Genomic DNA, 21,794 nt, shown 5'->3' with positions numbered 1-21,794 from the left:
GTAATCGGAGCACTAGGTGCAGTGACTCCCAAGCTAGGCGAGTGGCTCCAGCAGATCCCGGGAATAACATCGGAGATCTCTGTCCAGAAGAGCGCAGTCCTGGGAACAGCTAAGATACTGCGCAGGACCCTCAAGCTCCCAGGCCTCTGGTAGAGGACCCGAGCTTGAAGGATAAACCGCCCGCAGGGGCGTGCTGGGTGGTTTTATATATATATATATATATATATATATATATATATATATATATATATATATATACATACATACATACATACACACACACACACACACATTGGGTGAATGTGCAGTAGTAGCAGCAAGCAGGTGAATTCTGTACATTAATATGAATAGACATCTGGCTTGGTATCCTGCTTTTAGCTAACAGAAGTGGCACCTGGTGTGGTCTTCTGCTGCTTCTAGCTTTGCTTTGTTGCACTTTTAGAGATGCTCTTCGGTATACCTTGGTTGTAACAAGTGGTTATTTGAGAACCTTCACAGAAGTTACTTGAGTTACTGTTGTCTCCTCAAAAGCTCAACACAGTCTGACCATCTTTCTCTGACCTCTGGCTTCAACAAGGAGTTTCTGCTCCCAGAACTAAGATAAGATAAGATAAGATAACCTTTATTAGTCCCACACGTGGGAAATTTGTTTTGTCACAGCAGGAAGTGGACAGTGCAAAAGTTATGAGGCAAAAATTAGAATACAGGGGTCAAAAATTGTAATTATTTATATAAATACTTGGAAGTTTAATAAATATTGCAAAGCTATTTATATTTTTTCACTGCTCGTTTTTTCTTACTGACCTCTTATATGACTCCAAAAATATTTTTGACATCTAATTTAAGTTATCAAAAGTAAAAAAATAACATTCTTTAAAGAAAACACAAAAGAGACTAAGAGGTCCTGATTTTGAAAACAAATTTCAAAGCCATTTTTTCTTTAGAGTTAAAAATTTGCTGCTGTATTCCTGAAAAGTTTTGAAACCCTTGTTGTTCATCAAATGGGAACGATAAACACTGAGTCTTGCTCTTTAGTTGTGTATTTCTTTGATGTTCGTGCCAGCAGGAACACAAGTGGGTGATGATTCTCACTGCTGAGATATAGATCCAAAAACTCACAATATTCTCAAACACACACAAACAAATGCAAACACACATTCACAGCAGAGGCAGCTCGACACAATCCAAAACTTGAAATGTATTCCCTGAAAACCAAACAGAGAACTAGATTACAAGCACAACTGCTGAGCATCAGTGCAGCAGAAGCTACAAGAAGGTAAAACTGAACATTTAAGACATGACGAGTACGCATGTGGAACCTCCGTGTGTACGGAGTGGGTAGTCAGAAAGCATAGGCCATTTTCATAAAGAAGCAATCTGAGAGCTATAAGAGTGTGTGTGCATGTATGTGTGTGTACATGGGAGTAAGCGGTAGGTTTCAATAGAGGCAGCTTGATAACACCATCCACTCAGCTGTGTTAATAATAACCCACTCTGATGGCTCCTCAATCATCTGAGTGCGTGCACATGCAGGCACACATACACAAAGGGGCATCTATATTGTGGTGGAGTGTAATAAGAAGGAGAGGTTCAGAAATAGAGCTGTGGAGAGGAAAACAGTGACTGGAACAGGCCTACATACAACACATGACCAAATGGACGCAAATACCTGACCACAGGGCTGGCATTGTCACATAAAATCAATGTCAGGATTAACTGTCTTATGCACTAATGAGTATTTCTCAAATACATATAAATCTTCAAAGTAGACATTTTCTTTCACTCCTTTTATTTGGAACCCAAGAGGAGGGGCCAAAGGGTTCAGTGCAGTGAGGATTGGACCTTGGCAGTCCAATCTCTGGCTGCTGAGGCTAGCTAATTGGACGTGGACAATCCCTTTTCTGGTGGACAGGGAGCCTACTCTAACACACAAATACCTGAACACAGGCCTGGGTCCTGACTGTTTTCTGTCATGGTCCTGGGTCGTTGACCCAGCGTTTTGTGTTTTGTGATTATTTTCCTCTGTTCTAGTTATTCTGTGCCCTCCCCCCTTGTGTCCGGTTCGGGTTCTAGATTTCCTGTTTTGTTCTGAAAGTCTGTGTCAGTTGTCATTGTGTTCAGCTTGTCTCCTCCGGTCCTCATGTGTATTAGGTTCAGCTGTTCTTCCCTCCTGTGTGTGATTACCTGAATACCTTGTGTGTGTGTATATTTAGTGGGTGTCGGTCTGTGTTCGTTGTCGGCTCGTCTGCATTCATCCGTGTATCTCTGCGTTCTATGGTGTTCCTGTCTCTGCGTCTCTCTGCCCCGCACCCCTTTTGTATGGTCTCAGGTTTGTCAGTTAGTTCTCCCAGTTTAGGTTTCTTCAGTTGTTTTGTCATGCCTCACTGCCTGTTTCTGCCACTTCCACTTTGTAAATAAACATCACTCGTATCATCAGTCACTGCTGCATTTTGGGTCCTCCTTTTCCTCCACACCACACGGCTCACTCCACCAGCCGTGACATTTTCAGTATGTTCAAAGTACAGTGTAAAGTACCCAACCTTCTTGGGGGTCCCTGATAAGGGTAATGAAAGATGCCCAATCTGGTGACTCCACTGTCCTACTGAGGGACTTGGAATCTCACGTGGGAAATGACAGTGAGACCGAAAATGTGACTGGGAGGAATGGCCTGTCCAACCTGAACACGACGTTGTGTTCTGTTATTGTTGATGCTTCTGTGCTAATGGCAGTTTGTCCAGAACTAAAACCATGTTTGAACATAAGGGTGTCCATGAACAGGCATGTCACTAGGACACCATAGGCCAGGATGCTTCCCGGGCACCTCCTAAGTGAGGAGTTCCAGACATGTCCGACAGGGTGGAGGCACCAGGGCAGACCCAGGACACGCTGGAGAGATTACATCTCTCAGTTGTGATCGGAATGTGTTTGTGTTAGTGTGTGTGTTAGTGTGTGTGTGTTAGTGTGTGTGTGTGTCCCAGAACGGGTGGAGGAGGTGGCTGGGGTGAGGGAGATCTGGGCATTTCTGCTTAACTTGCCCCTATTCAGCACATTAAGTGACGTGGCTGTTTGAAGATACTGAAACAAAGCTAATGTGTTTTTTCCCCTCCCTTGTAGTAATTACGTACCTTGTAGCTTAATCCTGCATCACATATAACAAAATTGTGCTCAAAGAACCGACACAGCTTCTTTTTTCCATGCCAGCTCTTCTTTATCCTCGCACCAGACTACTTCTCTTTCTAAAACTGCTAACTATCGGGAGCTCACACACTGAGGGAGATGAGCTGTTTGTTAATGTAGCTAAAGAGCATTACGGATACGCCAATTACCCGTAAGACAGCATTCTGTTTGTGATTGATTAAAGCTTTGACTCTGACCGTAGCCTGTCCACATACTTTTGGGCATAAGGTCTGTTTCTCTTTCTGTCTGTTTGCCTTCCCTCTGTGCGTCTCTTCTCATGTATGTTGTATACAAGCAGAGCTTTTTAATTCTCGAAGAGCCGTCTGCAAATAACATTTATGCTCCAGATCTTTGTTTGTTCGTGGGAGTGTGTGTGTACGCATGTGTGGTTGAAAAGGGAGAGACTGAGAGTCTGTGCCATATCTAATTAAATTGAAATGGAGAACAAGAGGCTGGAGAAGAGAGGAAGACCGAAAGAGACGGCAGTGACTCTTGTTTAATTTTAAAGAGGAGTACCATTATTATCAATCATTAGGACTCTTCCAGGCTCTGTGTAGTGCCCTTTCATTATCTGTGTGAGTGTGATGCTCCCCTCTTGTTTATGATGATAAATGTCAATATTTTATACGTTGAAATATTGCAGATTTTGTTATAAAAGTGCTGGTTAAGTTATGTACGTTTTGCATATCTGCATACTTCAATGAAAAAAATGTGTGTTGTTTTTTCAGAACTTGGGGCAAATGCCTGTGTATATTATAATAATCCTATTTCATGAGAATGGCCTGCATTAATATAGCTCACTGGCAGTGTTTCCAACCATCAGGATACCTTTATGCTACATGCCACGCTTGCTTTTTTACACACATTACATTAAGAATTTGCATCTGTATTATGTAATACCCATTATTTCATTTTCTGCAACTGAGTGTTTTTATTCTGACACTTTCCATCAGGCGACTGTGCTTTGGTTGCTTAAGTGAAAGGATGGGTGACAACTGCAAAAGTTTTTACTATCCCCCAGTTTCAACCAATATCTACAACCAGTAAGTAGAATTCAATCATTTCTGTTAGTCGTACCCCCCATTAAAATACCCTAAGACCATAGTGAGGATGAATCTGCACTGGAGTGCAAATGTATTCCACCTACCCTGCACGAGTGCTTTCAGCCCAGGCAATTAAAGAGCATTACAAATACAGATTAAGTAGAAGAGGTCATTTCAGTATCTGTCTGAACACAATTTTTATTCTCTGGATGAGGCTGCATGTTTCTATACTCATGCTCCATTAAATTTCGGCGTCCCTCAATGATCCGTTGCAGTTGTCCCCTGCATATCCAAAGAATTTCAAATTATACGGTTTTCCCTCTGGGGTCTCACATCCCCAGCAGGCCACCTGCACAGATAATAGCTAGAGGATGCTCTCTCACAATTACGGATACGGGAGTGATGTGATGAATACAAGCTGCAGCTGAGTATCATCAACAACACACCCAAGTACCCATAATTAGAGGAAAGAGCCTCCTCAAGGCTGTTGTAGCATTAATATGACAGTTACCAAAAGTATAGGGTGAAAGGATCTCTTTGGCTCCCTGGTTGTCCCAGCAGTTGCCATAGCAACCAATAATGTACTGCACGTTTTGCATCGGTGACCAATAAATTGCAGATATCTGTTTACTGAAAAAAAATATATAACCAGATCACTAAGTTAAAACTCGAAATGTAAAAAAAAAAATGCTTTAAAAAAATAAAGGGAATGTACTGATTTTTCTGAATAGCGCTACACACTGAGCATGTTGATGCCTCAAGGGAGAAAAATAGTAACAGCAAGCTGCTATAACATTTCATTGTATGGTGCCATGTTGAGTCCCACTCATGTTTCAACTCTGTGCCTTCAGTCTGCTTATAATCCATCTTCAGTCCCTATCATCACTCATTTAGCACGCACTGCAAAGAAATTCAAACATATGCTGTGTAATCAGAGGACATAGTTGATCGATTTATGGACAATTCTCCATAAATCGATCATTTTGAGGGGAGAATGATCATTTCCTATTAGCCCTACTGTACTAAACTGAGTGCAATTCATATCGAGGACACTCTTATGATAAGGAGTGAATGGACCTAAATAGATTAAAGTAGACCTGTTTGGATTTTCCTCATTTTCTTTTATATATACGGTTACAATATTTGATGTACATGAACATGAGCAAAGTTTCAAATGAATCTGGCTCTGTATACAGAGCATATCCCTACATATGCCTAATATGGTCATCTCAGGTAAACAGTGTGCACAACAGTAGCAACAACCTACTGCTCATTTTTTGTTTTTTTGAGGGTTGCCAACATAACTGACTTAATGGGAAAGACAGTAGAGACGATAAAATGAGCCCAGTACAAAGTAAAGAACGGTTATTTTGAACTCAAAATCTTGCTAAACTGCTCTTCTAGTGGTACTGGAGATAAAATAAAAACATAAGGCTCCCACTTGGTTGAGCAGGCAGCCCAGATACTGAAGGCTAAGGTCCTATAACATCGTATAAGCACCAACTACTACATTTCTGGTACTGTTACATCCTTAGATAAAAGCTAATAGTAAAAGAAAATAAAGGATTGAATTCAGTGTAAATTAATAAGAACATGGAGATTGCCACCTGGTTTACCTTGTTTTTGTTTTTGCAGCTATAGATCTAACTTATTTTAATACATTTTACTGTCATGTTTATGGAGATTACAGTAAGAAAACCAAAGAAACCAACAGATAACAGTATTATACTCCACTGCAGTACTTTACATTAAGAAGCTGTTGTTCTTGTTTAAAGGAAAATTGTAAAATAACAGTTAAAACCTTGGTAATCTAGCAGCCAGTACTTTACTGTTATTGAAAACCGTGGCTTGTCACAAGCTGAGCTTCTAACATAATCTGACATACAACAAGCACAAACTTTTGGGTTTAGGGTTTAGTTTAATATGAAAATCTAAACTCTCAGTCTCTTCTCCGCTGAGAAGAATAACAGTTCAGAGTAAAAAACCCAAGAGAGACTCGATAAGGGCTCAAGTGGGACCACAAAACTGTTTGGACACTTGCTGCTGAAAAGTGGAACTGTCTTACTCTGTTCTCAAGGAAAAAACAAGGTTTTATTTCTGTCAGGCTGGAAAACAGTAATGTGCAAGGCCAGAGGGAGTACTTCAACTAAAGCTACAAAAATACAAAACTAGAAGAGTAGTTTGCTTCTCCTTCCAGTTATTCATCCGAGGGACTAATCAGTCATAAGCCAGATGTGCTGCTGCAATGCAGCAGAGCTCAACCTTAGGCTCAGGGCTCCCTGCGGACGCATGCGGTGAGGCTGTAGTCACAAAAGTTTCTCCATTAAGTTAACAGGATATAATACAGCACTTTTCTCTGTAGGGCTGTGTACTTTTGGTGTTGTACCTGGCATTTCATTTAGCGTGGCTGGCATTCTTTCAAGTTCTAAGTTCTCACTTTATCCTCTGCAAGCTAATGAGATCAGAATTAACTTCAAACTGCAACCTTAGCTGACTGCTACAGTCTCATCTCACTTTTATTATTATTATTATTATTCAACTGTAGCATTATTCAACTAAGTAAAAGGTCTAATTATAATTAGGGTTTCCGAAAGTTTACTTTAGACCATTATGAATGTTATTGAAGTCCTAATTCACATCTATAGTTGTAAGAAAGGGAAAATGGAGTCCCAAAGAGGCTTGAAGAGTAAACAAATGAATTTGTCTAGTCACAATTGGTCGGCATGGTTTAACTCATTAGCCCTACTAGGAGTATATTGAAGCTCTTTTCCAAACTGAGTAGTTTCTGTAATAATGTCTTATCTTTATGGGGGAAAGAGTTAAAGCAGTTGACATCTATCAGCTCTGTTTTTCTTTGACTGGTGTTAAGCCATCAAGCCATCATGTCCCAAGTCCAGAACATCCCTGATCTTCCTGTTAGTGTTCAAACATTGTCCCCAAAGAAAGATATAAGAGTTAAAATTGTTGCTACAGAGTGAGTTATACATGGGTTGCACTTGGTAATGGTCCTAATGTAAATATAGAACATTATTGGGCGATGGGAAACATCGGCGGCATCTTTTGTCCACTTCAAGTCTTTCTGACTTGTTGACAGTAACTCTGTTTCTTTTTTTTTTTTTTGCAAAAGTTTGCAAACTGGGTTTTTCCAACTGTTCTTGTTGAATGCTCTCATAACAAGAAGATTTTTAACTTCTACTTTTTTAATCCTTTTTTTGATCGAAAGTTGCTATTTTTGTTTTATGGGAGGAGATATTGAGCCAGCCCACACACCAGATTCTGACACAAAAACTACAGCAGGTTCTGACTAAGCCACGCAACTTTTATTTGTCGTTATTGCATCCATATTGCTATTTTTGTTTTAGTGTAATCATTACAATAACATTTAAAAGACTGAATGTGCAATCAACTCTCTACAACATTAGCTTCCAAAATTCAATACATTTTTATGACCCGTCAAATGAGACATTTTAAAGGCTTAAACTTTAGATGATTGATAGCATTTTAGACTCAATTTTAGGACCCTAAGGAACTCTGCAATATACCCTCCATATGACCATTATGGGAAAAGTTGTAAACTGTGCTTCCAATTCACTAAGCAGCTTTCAGTATGTTGAGCTTTGCATCTGACAGTACTGGAAATGAGCCCACACTTGGGTGCCTCCTAATTAACCGGGCTTTCCTTTACTCTCCCTTGGACATGTTCGGAGAACTGTTCCAAGATGACCATTAATTTAAATCAAAGCTAATTTCACAAATTTAATTTAATGTCTCTAAAATGTCTTTAAAAGGAGGGACTCTATTCATCCCTTCACATGACTTGCATTTTAGACTCAAGCTACTGTACCTACAGTGTCTTACAAACTGGGCATCTCATCAAGGGCTTGAACTCCACATGACAACGGACAGATTTGCTTGTTGCCTCTGCCAACAAGGTTATATGACTGGTTCAGTTTGTCTGTTTGTTAGAATGATTACTGAAGGTTACAAAGAGACTGGAGTGAAAATCTTACCAGAGATGGTGCCTTGGCCAAACAAGTGATTTTTCGAGTCGATCTGGATGTAGATGTGGATTCAGGAATTTTTGAAGACGATTTTTATAATCCAAAACTGAGCATTATACAGAAACTACAAGAAAACAACTTGACCAAGGTTGTGTGTTGCTTAAGCATGAAGGTTGTGAAGAGATTGCAAAGCTCTGCCAAGGCTGAACAATCTTAGTCACCTTATATTTCTGAGTGAAGAGTACTCAAAAGTTCTGCCAAGGTTTGACCACTTATAGATATTTTATGTGAAAGATTTCTGTCTGGGCATCTCTCACTGGTTTCAAGTTCTCACAAATTTCTCCACAGCCAGTCAGAATTATCAATGGTATTATCAAAAAGGCTGCTCAGAGGTCGTTCAAGCATGTTGCTAGCCATTCTGTCAATCACACTACATCTTTACAGGCCTTATGGAGCAGATAAGCTGGGTTTTTAAGCCTATAACTCTTAATAAATCATACCTGCAACTTTAGCTTTACTATTTTATCTTTTATATAAATACCTTCGTGTTAAAGGTTACCCTTAACTGTGTGTCCTTCAAAGCCTCGGCTCATTTTGCACAAAATAATTTGCTTTGAATGAGGAATAGGATGGGAACTGTGTCATTTTCATTACTATCAATGAACACACCTGAATCCATTCTTCACTCTTCTTACTATTCAAAGCTAATCCATGTACATGCAACTGCAGTAGTGCAGACATTCAAATACAAGTATGCTATTGGGGGGGTAACTTCACAATTTGCATATACTTCAATCAGCTGTAAAAGAAGGAAAAAAAACAAAAACTGTACCTTTGTTTCAGAGACCGTATCCCTGAGTGTGACAGTACCGTGCGTCCTGCCATCCTCTGCTATTGTTCAGCACGGGTACTAATTTATTCACAGAAGGTTTTGTGTCTTCATCTATTCATTTTATTGACTGACAGCCGAGAAAGGCTAAGCCTGCTGGTGAGTGCTAGGATTATTTCATAAAGCCAAGGCCCACAGCAGCCAATACCAGCATTTGTTTAACTTTTCTGGGCGAAATAATAAAATAAAACCACCAGTTGGTTGGTTTTGTACCCCTAAAACCCCTCCGAGTTGTTCAGTCACTCAGGAAATGAGTGATGAGCTTATTATTGCTCGACTCTGTGTGGGTGGATACGCTTTTGTGCATACACGCTTTACTCTTACCTTGCGGCCATCGCTCGCATGGCAGTTGACGTTGAGCGGCGTAAGCAAGGCCATTAGCTTCTCCTCGTTTCCACTCCTGCAAATGCACACACACATACATAAACACACAAACGTTAGACAGAAAACAATCACTGCCACCACCGAGGATTAGCACCGTTGCTCTGCAGCAGTATGGAGGAGAGAAAATGAGGGAAAATTAGATAAGAAGCTTGAGATTGAGGCAAAAAGCCTGAGAAATTTGATCTGCAAAAACGTACTGGCAGAGGAAATGTTTGGAGGATGGACCGATGCTGGATGGACTAGTGTTTTCCTGCACAATTGAGTGCAATATGCCATGAAAATCAATTAGAGATGCCTCTTTGGCCACCTAGCTAAAGAGGAATTAAGATTTTGTCTGTACTGCTGATCTGTGTTTCCTGGTTCTTGGACTGACTGGCCTGACATTGGATGACCACCAGGAAGTGATGCCAAGGCAGCAGCCAATCCAACTACCATCCACCCCGACAGCCATAAAATAAGAAGCTGTCAGTTGGTTTAAAAAAAGGATTACTTTCCCATTCTTCCATGTTCCTCTTTAATTCTTTTATCCCTTCTTTGATTGGACCTCTCCTTCCTTCTCTTTGTGTCTATATTTTTCATACTCTATTTTTTAAAAAAAAACCAAAAAAAAAAAAAAAAAAACATTCACATCCAGTCCTTCTCCCAGAGTGAAGTTTCCATGTTTCCTCACTCTCGTAGCTGCTTTTCACCCCATTCCAACCACCATTACCTCCCATCTCTTAGTTCTCCCCTCCTCATAGTTATCTCCTCTATTTTCCTCCTGCTCTCTTCTTCTGCAATTTTTCCTGTCCACCTCTAGTTCCAGTATGCAGTGGCTTCCCCTTTTTCCTTCTATTTCTTTTCCAAGGACTGTTAGCAAATACAAGAGAGACTTCCTTTTTGATGCATGATGTGTTGGATATTTGTTTACACTGTGGCCATGAATATTATCTGAAATTAGTCAAAAATTGAAGGAATATCTCACTATTTTCTGAAATATGTTACGCTGCTTTCTTGCCACTATCAGGAAGTTACACCGAGCAGCTGACTGCAAAAATAAAAAAAGAATAAGCCAATAAATTTCTCAAACCATTTAAGTTGATTAATGGACCAGCTTCTGGCTATGTCTCTTAATGTTTTCAGAAATGCAGTTCTTTTACACTCACAGCCCTGACTAAAGCAACAGCCCACCTGCAACTTACATCCAACTTTCATCCTGTTAAAAAGGTTCCAATGCACTTAATCTGTATGTTTAAAGCACGTAAGCTCCACCATTAAAACCTTATAGTAGTACAGTTGTTGCCTATTAGCTACAAGAAGCTAGCAGGGTTACAAACAGTTTATCGTTGTGGTTGTTTTTGCAATATGGTGTGTGCCAAAGTAACATCACAGTTGCTGGTTGTTTTGGCAACTAGTACACCTCCTGATTTTTCTAACGTGGCATGCTACATGTAATGCAGCTGATCGGTGGGTATGATTGAGCTATTGATCAGTGAAAATACGATTTTGGCACAACTGCTGAAAAGGAGAATTTCCTGTTTTGCCTGTAGTGCCAACGAGGTGAGGAGTGACACTTATTGTTTCCCTCCAAGTAGCATCACCATCATCATCAGATACCATTTTACAGATCACCACAGAGTTTCTTGTCAGCTGACTGACGGCCTTAAAGGGACAGATTTGCCTCACTGGGCAGACATCTTTCTGCATCAGCTGCCTTGTCTAATATTTGCTGTCACATACATTAAGAATATATTGAGCCACTGCACTCCTCAAGAAAGCTATCCGGCCCATAAATGAAAAGGTTAAAAACAAAAGAAGAGAAATTTTAAAAAAAAATTTCTTTTGCTCGCACACGCGCACACACGCGCGCGCGCACATACACACACACACCAAGAAAAAATAAAAACATTCTGGAAAATTACATGTGTGATAAGCCAGTCAGTGGCTCAGCTGTGAGAGCGCCACAGTGGGATCACAGTTCACACTTAAACAGCCTACTGACCCCATAATACAGTGGTAATGCTATACTGGGCCAGCTGCTGCCTTACGATTGTGTGTGTGTGTGTGTGTGTGTGCATGTGCGCGTGCATCTGTGCATGGCTGGAAGAGCGGGAGACAGGAGGGGGTCTACTGGAGCGATCAGCCACCCACACGCAATCCTAAATGAAAGCTTTTCCACTTCCACATGCCCAGAGATGGAAACAGGCAGACACACACAAGTGCACACACACACACACTCACAGCCCACATGCACTGCCTGCAACCATAACATGCCTCCAAAATGCACAAGTGTCACTGGCTCAAAAGTACTGAGCTTTCTATATCTGAAAAACCTGTCTAGTGTGGGAGCTGAGTGTGTGTGCAAAAAAAAAAAAAGAGGCTCAAGTGATAAACGGTTTGACAAATAGGAAGCAAAGAAAAGAAAAAAAATCAGGAGGCAAGTAAACAGAAGAGAAGAGAAGAGCATGAGTGGCAGGAACATGCAGGAAATCAGAAATAAGAGAACTCTGATGGGAAACAACAAACGAGTGTGGAGGATGAAAAAACAACAACAACAACAGAGAAATAAAATAAAGGGTATCAGACGTGGAGGGCGAAAGGAGATACATGAAGAGTAGAAATGGGTACGGGAAACCACAGCAGCGAGTCAAGCTGAGAAGAAAGTAAGCAGGGGAACAAGAGATGAGAGGGAGGCTTAAAGAGGCAAGAAAGCAGGAGAGGGAGCATGACAAAAATGAAAACAAAGAAGAGCATGCAGACTCTGGTACTCACCTTGCCGCCTCCAGCAGCTCATCCTTCTTGTATTCACCTAGATGGTTACAGAAGATCATGGTGTCAGACAACTGGCCAGTAACACACATCAACCACACACAGACACACATGATCAAGCGCAGAGAGGAGCCATGTAAAAACTCGCACATTGACTATTGGGGGAAGACACCATCTTTCTTTCTATCCCTCTCCACCCCCCACACCCCCTTCTCCACCTCCTCCTCTTTCTCTCCTCTCTGCTATTCTCACTCAGCGCGCACCCCTCTGGCTCCGGTTGCCGTGACGATGTGTTGCCGGCAGCGACCACAGCACGTTCATTGTTTGGGCGACGAGCGGAGGACCGACACAAGCTCTGCCTCTATCCGCCCGTGCGTCTCTCCATCCTTCTCTCCTTCGCCGCGTTTGTCTCCGGTGTCTCGGCCGCTGCTCATATTGCTAACGAGCGTCCCACGTTCTCCATCATTCCTGTTCCTCTCTCAGTCACCCTCTCTCTCCTCTTTTCCTATCTCTGTCTTCCTGCCTCCCCCCCCCCCCTGGGCTCAGGAGGCGCAGTTACCATTTAAAAAAAAAGAAAAGAAAAAAAACTGAAATAAACAAACCCCTCCCCCTGCTTCCTCACCCTCTTGCGCTCCCTCTCGCATAGCCCTGCCTCCCTCATACACTATAGTCAAAACACTCACAACTTCCTCTATGTGTCTTTTCTGCCACTGAAACAGATGTTCTTGGGTGGGGGAGGAACACATCTGTAATACTCCTGGACTGACTTCCATATTTATTTATGCCTGTTTGGCATTACTGGCCCTACTTCAGGGTTTGTGGTTATAGATAACTGGGGACTAAAAATAAAATCACCAATTTTACAGTAATATTAAAATAAAATCATGGATAATAAAACCCCCTCTATAAAATCTTACCTACACATGAGTAAATACAAAAAACAATTTTATTCTTTCTTTTTTTAGCACAACAATGGGGAACGTCGAGAACGTCGACAAAAAGGCATACACCTGCTGCAGGTGTATGCCTTTTTGTCAGACTTTTTGTGCACCCATTTACTCCGTTGCTGTTTGTTTGTTTGTTTTTTTTAGATGGCAGTTTTGAAGGAGTAAAGGAGTCAATCTCATGACTCATTGAGTGACTGGCCAAGTGATGGCATGCAGTCTGTAGACATCACATTTTTGTACTTACTCAGGTCACTTGGAAGCCCTAGCAAAGCAAGAACTAAAAAAAAAACAAAAAAAAAAACACCTGGTACCAGGTACTACCTGCTAATGAAAACACCCACAAGAACCAAATTGAGTTGAGTCGAGCTGAACTTATGGGGACCATGCAGGAGCGCTGACCAAGCATGGGGAGCACGGGCTTGGTCAGCGCTCCTGCATGGTTTCGGCTCATCTTCGGTTAACCCCCATCAACATATTCCATGAGGTCAGCCCAGCTAATTGAAGCCAGGGGCCTAGACTTAGAGAGGAGAGGGTAGTGCGTGCGACAGTTGTCCGTCCCAGCACTTTTTCCACAAACTTCACCTGTCTTTCCAGGGTCAAGCGACAGAGCTGGCGACAAAACACACAGGCTTAGCTCCTAGCGTGAGCAATCCCCAGGCAGACATGCAATGCATTGCGCTGATCGCTGTAGTGCAAAGGAGCTAATTAGCAACAGCTATCTAGCCCAGCAGAGCAGAAGTATTCGTAGTGAGGTAAAAATCATAAGAACTGAGGGATGACTGTGATGACCAAGGTACATATGTGCAGGTGGGGCCCTGTGCATGTCATCACAGGTCATCTGCCTGAAGGTGTGAATAGAGGGGGCATCATATCCCATACTTATGTGTCGTAAAGAGTGAATCGACTGAAAGGGAACAGGAAACTGAAGCTAAAACAAAAATAGGCTCAAAAAAATTAGGATATTAACATATTAAGCACATACTCTGACAGAGAATGCTTAAGTTACTGTATCATGAGATAAAGTATGCAGCTTGAAAGTTTTTGGGTTCATTTTTTTTTTTCCACTGGCTTGGTTTGGTCTGTTGCTGCAGCATGTTAAAAGGAGTCCACTTTTAATCTTTATTCTATAAAAAGCTTTGGTAGATAAAACGCAGAAGCTTATTAGCAGTTCAGTTTCGTTAGTAAAATGTGGTAAAAAAGAGAAAATGAACATGTTCCACTTGGTTAACTCTAAATATTGGAGAAAGACAGGATTGTAAACAAGATCATCTATAGAAAATTGACATTGCTAAGTAGAGCCTGCCCAGTAAAACACCAAAGTCTTTGTGACTTCTAATGAAAAGTGACATGGGAACTTATTCAAACATGAGACGATATTCACACGAATGTACCCAACAAAGTTCCTCTCTGAGTGAGACTACAGAGAAAGGAAAAGTGTATAAAATTTAAATGGGAAATTAATAAATAATCAAAAGAAGATGGAGAGGTAACTGTGATAGAGATAACCGGAAAAAGGATGAGGAGGATTTGCTGTGTGTACATGGAGCAGACGGAGGGGTGGGGTATAGGCCGAGGAGCAAAGAAGAAAGGTTACAGAGAAGGGAAAAGAGGGAGGAGGGAGGAACAAAGGATTTGCAGATGAAAGAGAGAAGGGATGATTAGGGATCTGGAAACTGACATGTATGGATTTGACACAGTATAATTGGTGTTAGGGGGGCTAAGGCAGAACAGTGAGAGGAAGAAGAAGCGGGTGGTGGGGGAGGCAGAGAGGGGCACAGACAGGAAGGACAATAGAAAAATATGAATACAAAGAGAAAGGAGACACATGTAGAGAGAGATCGGGAAACCAAATTAGAAGATGTAGTACAGAACCAATTTATGTTCGGAGACAGATTCATTCTTCCATTACACACCTGACAGTCACAATCCCTGAACCCAGGTGCATAATGTTGTTCTAATCATCATTTTTATTACTATTATTTACATTATTGAACTTTTAGTTTAACCTCCTGAGACCCGAACTCTTTCATGGCATTCATGTTTAATTTCTCTTTGATATTTCGACATATTGGGACCTGATGAATGTAAAAACAAAGAATTACCAGATTTTTTTTTTTTTTTACCCGATTTCTGTTTCTAAGAAAAATGAGATCCACATATGAAGATATTTGTTTAAAATTTCGATAGAAGAGTGGCAGTATAATGTCCTCGTAAGTGGATGTCAGGCCCTTGTAGAGCAAAATTTTGTATTTTGGTCTGGACAACCTAAAATGTGATGTCCACATATGTGGACGGCAGGTCCTAGGAGGTTAAAGTTGATTAGTGATAAACATCACACACAACTTTTGTATTTTTTTTCTTATTAGACTCCATTAACGGATAGAGTTTTTTCGGTAGGGGACTTGTCTTCTACACATTTGCCGATCTCCTTCACATTCAATCGTCATCTTTCTTGCAGATTAAGGTGAAGTACACTGTCCCGAACAAAAGCAAAAGTACCTGGGGTGATCGAACCTTTCAGACTGTGTTATATGACCTTTGAATTTCTCTGTCTGCTTCCCTCAGATCTGCCCATGTGGATTTTCTTAAAAGTCAGCTTAACTTTTAATTTTGGGCAATGGGTGTACCAGATTTGATTTGATTTTTTAACATTTGTAATTCTTCATTACTGCTATATTTTCATGGTCAAGATGACCTGCTGAAGTTCAAACCAGGGATCACAATGAGCAAGAAAGACTGACGTGGCATGCTGGTACTAATACTAGGATATACCAGGATTTTCCTGCATCGACCTGAATGGAAGGCAAAGGTAACTCAAATAAAAACTTGTTACAATCAAGTTATGAAGACCACAACCACTACATCTTACAGCAGCTGAAGATCACATCATGTGCCACTGCTGTTGGCTAAAACAGGAAACTGACATTACAAGTTACACAGCTTCACCAAAACTAAACTGCAGCAATGCATGGCTGGGTCAGAATTTGGTGTAAACGCAAAAGCTTGGATCAGTCCTGCATTATAGCAGTTCACGCTGCTACTGGTCTCCTGATGCCTGCTTAAATTATCTCAGATTGGTTGAACATGACAATGATTCAAATGGCCTCCACAGTCACAAGATCTATGTGGTGAAACAGATCGTCTTCCATATGAAATCTGCAGAAGCTGTGTGACACCACCGTCTCTGAGAAATGTTTCCAGCAGCTTGTTGAAACTAGGCCAAGAAGAATTTAGGCATTTCTGGAGGCAAAAACACTAGCAAGGTGGACCTAATAAAGTGGCAGATGAGTGTATATCCTGTTGTTATTGCAGTTCTCATCCAATAAATTCTCCCCTGCTTTGATATTCCAGTGTTCTCGCTTTTCTAGCTGTTAATTTTGTATTGTTTCCATCCATTACTCCATTATTTCATTGCCTTTGTAACACTTGTCTGTGAATACATAAATGCATTTTGCTTTTGCTTTTCTTTTGCTTGTCATATAAATTTGTCACATTTTAAACTTCTTTCAGAGTTCAAAGGGTTATGGCACTTTGAACTTTACTGAGTTAAAATCAAGCTTTTAAGCCTCAAGGCTTTTTGATATTCATGAGTGGGTGTCAGTGGATGAGGTCACCAGTGACATTAACCTCTCTGTGTTGCAGTGGGTTTTTTTTAAGCAAATAATAATAATTAAAAAAAAATCTTAACTGATTCAACTCCCACTATTTTCACCTCTGAGGCTTGCATTTTGCATTAAAACGCTCGGCTCTTTTCACTTAAAAGTCTCAAATAAAAACAACATTTGGAGTTATGACTAGTGGCAGGAAGGGAGTGACTCAGCCTCCTAATTCAATTTAAGCCAAACTGACACCTGAATGCAAACATATTCAGTGTTGTTATGTTTAGCTGAGCGTGCTGTCACACACAGTGCAGAAATAAAGCAGCTGAAATGCAGACAAAATGAGATATACTTCCTCGTTCAACCACAGGATGATTCAAGGATGCTTTGAAAGCTATAGTGATTTAAACTAACTGCGGCTCAGCAGTTTTAATTAGCATCTCTCACACACAGATATCAAGTAAGGACAACAAAAGGTTAGCTGTTAGTTCTGCTCCCTTTTTGCTTCTAGGCTTCAGGCACCACTTCAAAACATGACTAATGACACATACTCCTTTTTGATAGTGGTCAGCTTTCATATCATTCTTCCATGGAAAGAAGTGGGCAAGAAAGTCCACCTATTTTAAACTTGGAGGTCCTCGGGAAGTTTCGTGGTTTTAAAATCATTTAAAATAAAATTACATTTTTAAAAAATTATAGAATAAGAAAGCCATGTTTTGCAGTACTTTGTGGTCAGCATGTGAATTTAAGACAATTTGGGAGAGTGACAAATGGTAAGTCCTTTGAACAAGAGGTCAGACTTCCTTTAGCTGTTTCCTTCCACTGAAGCAGCATTCAGATGGCACTCAAGTGGAATTTATTCAGATTTCAGAAGCTTGTTCAAGTAAAATGTGGAAAATAGCTTAATTTTAGCACTGTGATAGATAATGGAAAAGAAAACAAACAATTAAAGGGTATTGAGGGCTTTTCTCAGCATTAAACTGTTGCTGGACTGAATATTTTTATAGGGGACAGTGTGTGGCACTTTAAAACGCTTTGGATACAATCTGTACACAAAGCGGGATCTGGCAGAACAAAAGTCAGTGCACCAGAAAATCAATAATTCAAGCTTTGTCCAACGACAGACAGTAAAGCAAATTCATTACAGATAAGGACTCTGCTGAATAAAGAGCACAACCTGAAAAACACCTGTCCATTAATGCTGCCTGGTAGTGGTCTCAGAGGGACCACTTCACAGGAGTGGTAAACAAGGTCAGATACTTGAGGTATTTTAAGTTCTGCCACAGCTAATAAAAGGAAAGATATCCTAGACATTAAAATTTGATGTTAATGAAGTTCATATAAGACCAGAAAAGTATATTACAGTGGCTCAAAACACTCAATCAAATCACTCATCAATAAAACACAAATTTTACTACAAGCAAAGCTACTGGAATGCTTCTCTAATCAATTATAAAGATGCAAACATGTTGAGCGATTGAACATCCCCTTTCTGCGAGGGTAAAATAACATGACTGAGAGGAGAAAAAAAACAAAGAGCAGCATAGGACGTGAACAGATGGCTGCTTTTAAAATGGATCACGTCAGACCACGACTGCTCACTCATGGTAAGTGATAGTGAGTCAGTGGGACAGCAAAATACTTAAAATGTCACATATTAATAGGAGAGTAGTCTTTCAGATTACAGCGTGGTGTTTGGATGCTTCGACGTATTTTCCAGTAATAACAGACAGGCAACTATGTGATATAAGAGGAGGATGTGCTTTAGTATGTATGAAAACATCTGACAGAGCGAGAGAGAGAGAGAGCGAGAGAGCGAGCGAGAGAGAGAGAGAGAGCGAGAGCGAGAGAGCGAGTGTGTGTGTGTGTGTGTGTGTGGGGTGGGGGGACAATCCTGCTGACTCCAAACAGAAGAGACAAGGACATGTTAAAGCTCAGGACAGGCTAGCTGCCTCCTGAATGATGATATTATGTGTGTGTGTGTGTGTGTGCCAGACAGTGCCTTAGCAGAGTGCAGTAGACACCAGCGATCACCATTTGAATTCCAATTGTTGTGTGCTTGAAAGCAGGCTCTCTTTTTTTGCATATGTGCATTTGTGTGAATGTCTGTATATGCACGTACGTGTGTGTGTGTGTGTGTGTGTGTGTGTGTGTGTGTGTGTGTGTGTGTGTGTGTGTGTGTCCAGGGTCATACAAGTCAATGTCAAACAGTCACAATACTATATATAATGCATATATATATATATATATCTTGCCCATCTAGCAAAGACCCTGTATGCTAGGTGTGTATGTGTAAAGTAAAAGGCTGTATGAGCACAGACTATGCTGACTGGACCATGAGTCGCTTCAGCGCCCAGCTGTCTGCTTGTGTGTGTCAGTGTGCTCAAATCAAATATCATTTACTGTAGAAGCATTTATCTGCTGCCCCACAACAACACAGGATTGAGTGAGGAGCCGAGCGATCCACTTATATCCTCGGCAAGGTCGCACTTGCTGAGGTTGTAAGTGGATCTGTGTACGCTGAGACCAATCACAAAACAAAAAGAATGAACGGAAATTTATAAGAGTGGCTTTTTTGCCACTTCGCTGGCTGCCTCGGCTTTCTTCATACACACTCGCCTCTTACACTGTGTGATTAATCGCTTCGCGTGGTGCACCAAAGAGAGCTGCTCTGGATTAATTGTGTTTTTTGGCCGCCAACTTCGCCATCTTTTATTTCGCTGAGTTTTGTAAAAGTAAAAATCTCGATGTATTAGCCGGTGTACACCTCTATAAACCCGGGCGTAATTCATCTTGACAGAAAATCGCCATGCGTATGCCTGTGACCTTGAGTGGGCAACGCCAGATCATCTTATATAAACTGTGCTTTTAACTGAGGTTATTCTGGGATTATTGCAATCACTCTGGTGAACAAAGGTGTGTTCATTTTGGTTTTCACATAACTGTTCCTACAACAGCAGGAAATGTTCTGTAGCAGTTTTAAAAACCCACCGATCAGCCACTGAATGAGAGTCCTGGCATTCTCAACTGTTATGTCTGGCAACAAACATCATTGTTAAACAACTAGGGAGACCTCCCAGCAGTCTTTTGTTCATGCCACAGCAGGTCAGCGCTATTGTGTAAGTACAAGGGGGACAGACAAAAGTAGGACATTATTTGTGGTTTTAATGTTGTGGGTGATCCGTGTGTGTTTATATTTATTTGGTTAGGTATGTTTTATGATACATAGATAGTAACACGTTAGAAAGAAGACAAAGAAAGCAGCAGACTAAAAATAATCACAAGTATTAGCAAGTGTGTGCTGCATCGGTTCCATTTGTTCCACAAGTGGTCAATTAAACATTAATGATAGGTCACACCACCCTGCATTGTCTTCATATATATAGAGAGTGTGGTTTGATGCATAACACGTACTCATGTGGCAACTATAACTGCAGAACTGCTCAAAAAATAAAACCATAGAAAAGAACGGCCTACAGAAGAGTCTACACAGGAAAAATGTACATCAAGTTTATCAAAGGACACTTCCATTCTTAAATCATTTATTAAATAATAACATGTCCTTAATCAGCAAGTTCCTTGTGACTAGATAGTGAGCTATATATTCAGCTACCTCTCTAGAGAGCTGCCTTTTTTCTGCCCTATAATCTTCTTTTTAAACATAACATACAAAAAGGTGGAAAGCATGTCAGTGGAGTATTGCTCAAGGACCCCTCCGCTGAATGACGATTATACACTTATTTATATAAACTTATTTTCAGAGGCAGCAAAATTTGGATCGTATTGGTAAATATAAGCCTGTCTAAAAAAGCCGCAACACCTCAGCATGGACTCTCTCCACCTCCTTTTGAAAAGATATAAAAGAACAAGAACGAGGCCCAAGCATGGACTGTCCTCCTGCACAGGCACACAACTGTAAAAACAAAGTTTGCTTGGGACGAATGAATATAGATAGATTGGATCATAATGCAGATTCCGTGAATGAGGCACACAAACAAGAGTCGCGCAACAACCCAGAGGAAACGCAGCAGAATGCCGTCAGCTCATTCTTCTGCATCTGATCCTTATCAGTCTGACATCACACGCTGGCCCAGACTGCTCAGCACTGTTCATTACTAAAATATATTACTGCCATGTTTAACAGATGTAGTTGTAATTTTAATTAGTAATTTTTTTCTCCAGACAACCTTTCTACAAAATATTTCAACAGGTTCTTTCCTGAAGTTAACCCCCCCACATTTTTTTTAATTAGCGTTCCTAAATTATTAAAAGAAATTACTTGTAAACTTGTGAAAAAATACAACTCCTGGAGGATAAAACAGGCTATAATCAGTTAAACTGCAAAGAGATATTGAGATCTTGTCTAAGTAGCAACACTTGTTTGATTTCACATATCCATGTAGGGCTTATGGGAAAGATTGATAATTCAAGGAGAAACAGATTGGTGTGAACACACTTTTCTTATTTTATTTTATTTTTTAATTCATTAACCAAATTCTGTCAGTCTACTCTTGCTGAGTGGCCGGCTGCATTCCACTAACTTACTCAGTGTTATGGAGCTGTGCAGCCATGTGGAAAACAAGGCAATTTCAGTGTAGGAAAATGGCCCAAATGGGGTGACTGAACCTTGAATGCGCATCTCTCCCTATCTCTCTCTCACACACACACACACACACACACACACACACACACACTAAGGCATAAAAATACTGTTACTTTGATTTTCCTCTTTTATGAGGTAATTTTATTGTTTTTGTTTTTTTTTAATCTTCTTAAGGTTTGAAGACAGCAAAAAGGAATCATGTTGTGCTCCTAAAGTGTGCAGACTTTCTGTCTGAGGGTAAATAAGGTCGAGGCACATCATTGGAATCAATGAGCATGCCACTGATAACGGGGGTAGGAAAGCAAGACACTTTGCCCTCATGCCACAGGAATTCTTTCTTTCTTTCTCACGTACACACTCAGAAGGTGCACACAGGTGCAAGCTTGGCTTTGCTCGTTTGTGC

At 40.7% G+C, this 21,794-nt stretch overlaps 1 protein-coding gene across 2 annotated transcripts in view; it reads right to left on the bottom strand.

Moving 5' to 3' along the window:
- Positions 1–21,794, bottom strand: part of LOC113025921 (tankyrase-1-like) — a 112,550-nt gene that overhangs the window by 58,556 nt on the left and 32,200 nt on the right. For both annotated transcript variants that reach the window (XM_026174178.1, XM_026174179.1), the window contains 2 exons: positions 12,246–12,282; positions 9,435–9,510 (listed from right to left, as the gene is read on the bottom strand). In XM_026174178.1, the coding sequence (XP_026029963.1) occupies positions 9,435–9,510; positions 12,246–12,282 (113 nt within the window). The remainder of the gene's footprint in view (positions 1–9,434; positions 9,511–12,245; positions 12,283–21,794) is intronic.

This window comes from Astatotilapia calliptera, chromosome 7, assembly GCF_900246225.1.
Source record: "Astatotilapia calliptera chromosome 7, fAstCal1.2, whole genome shotgun sequence".
NCBI lineage: Eukaryota > Metazoa > Chordata > Actinopteri > Cichliformes > Cichlidae > Astatotilapia > Astatotilapia calliptera.
This window is presented reverse-complemented; position numbering and strand designations above follow the sequence as displayed.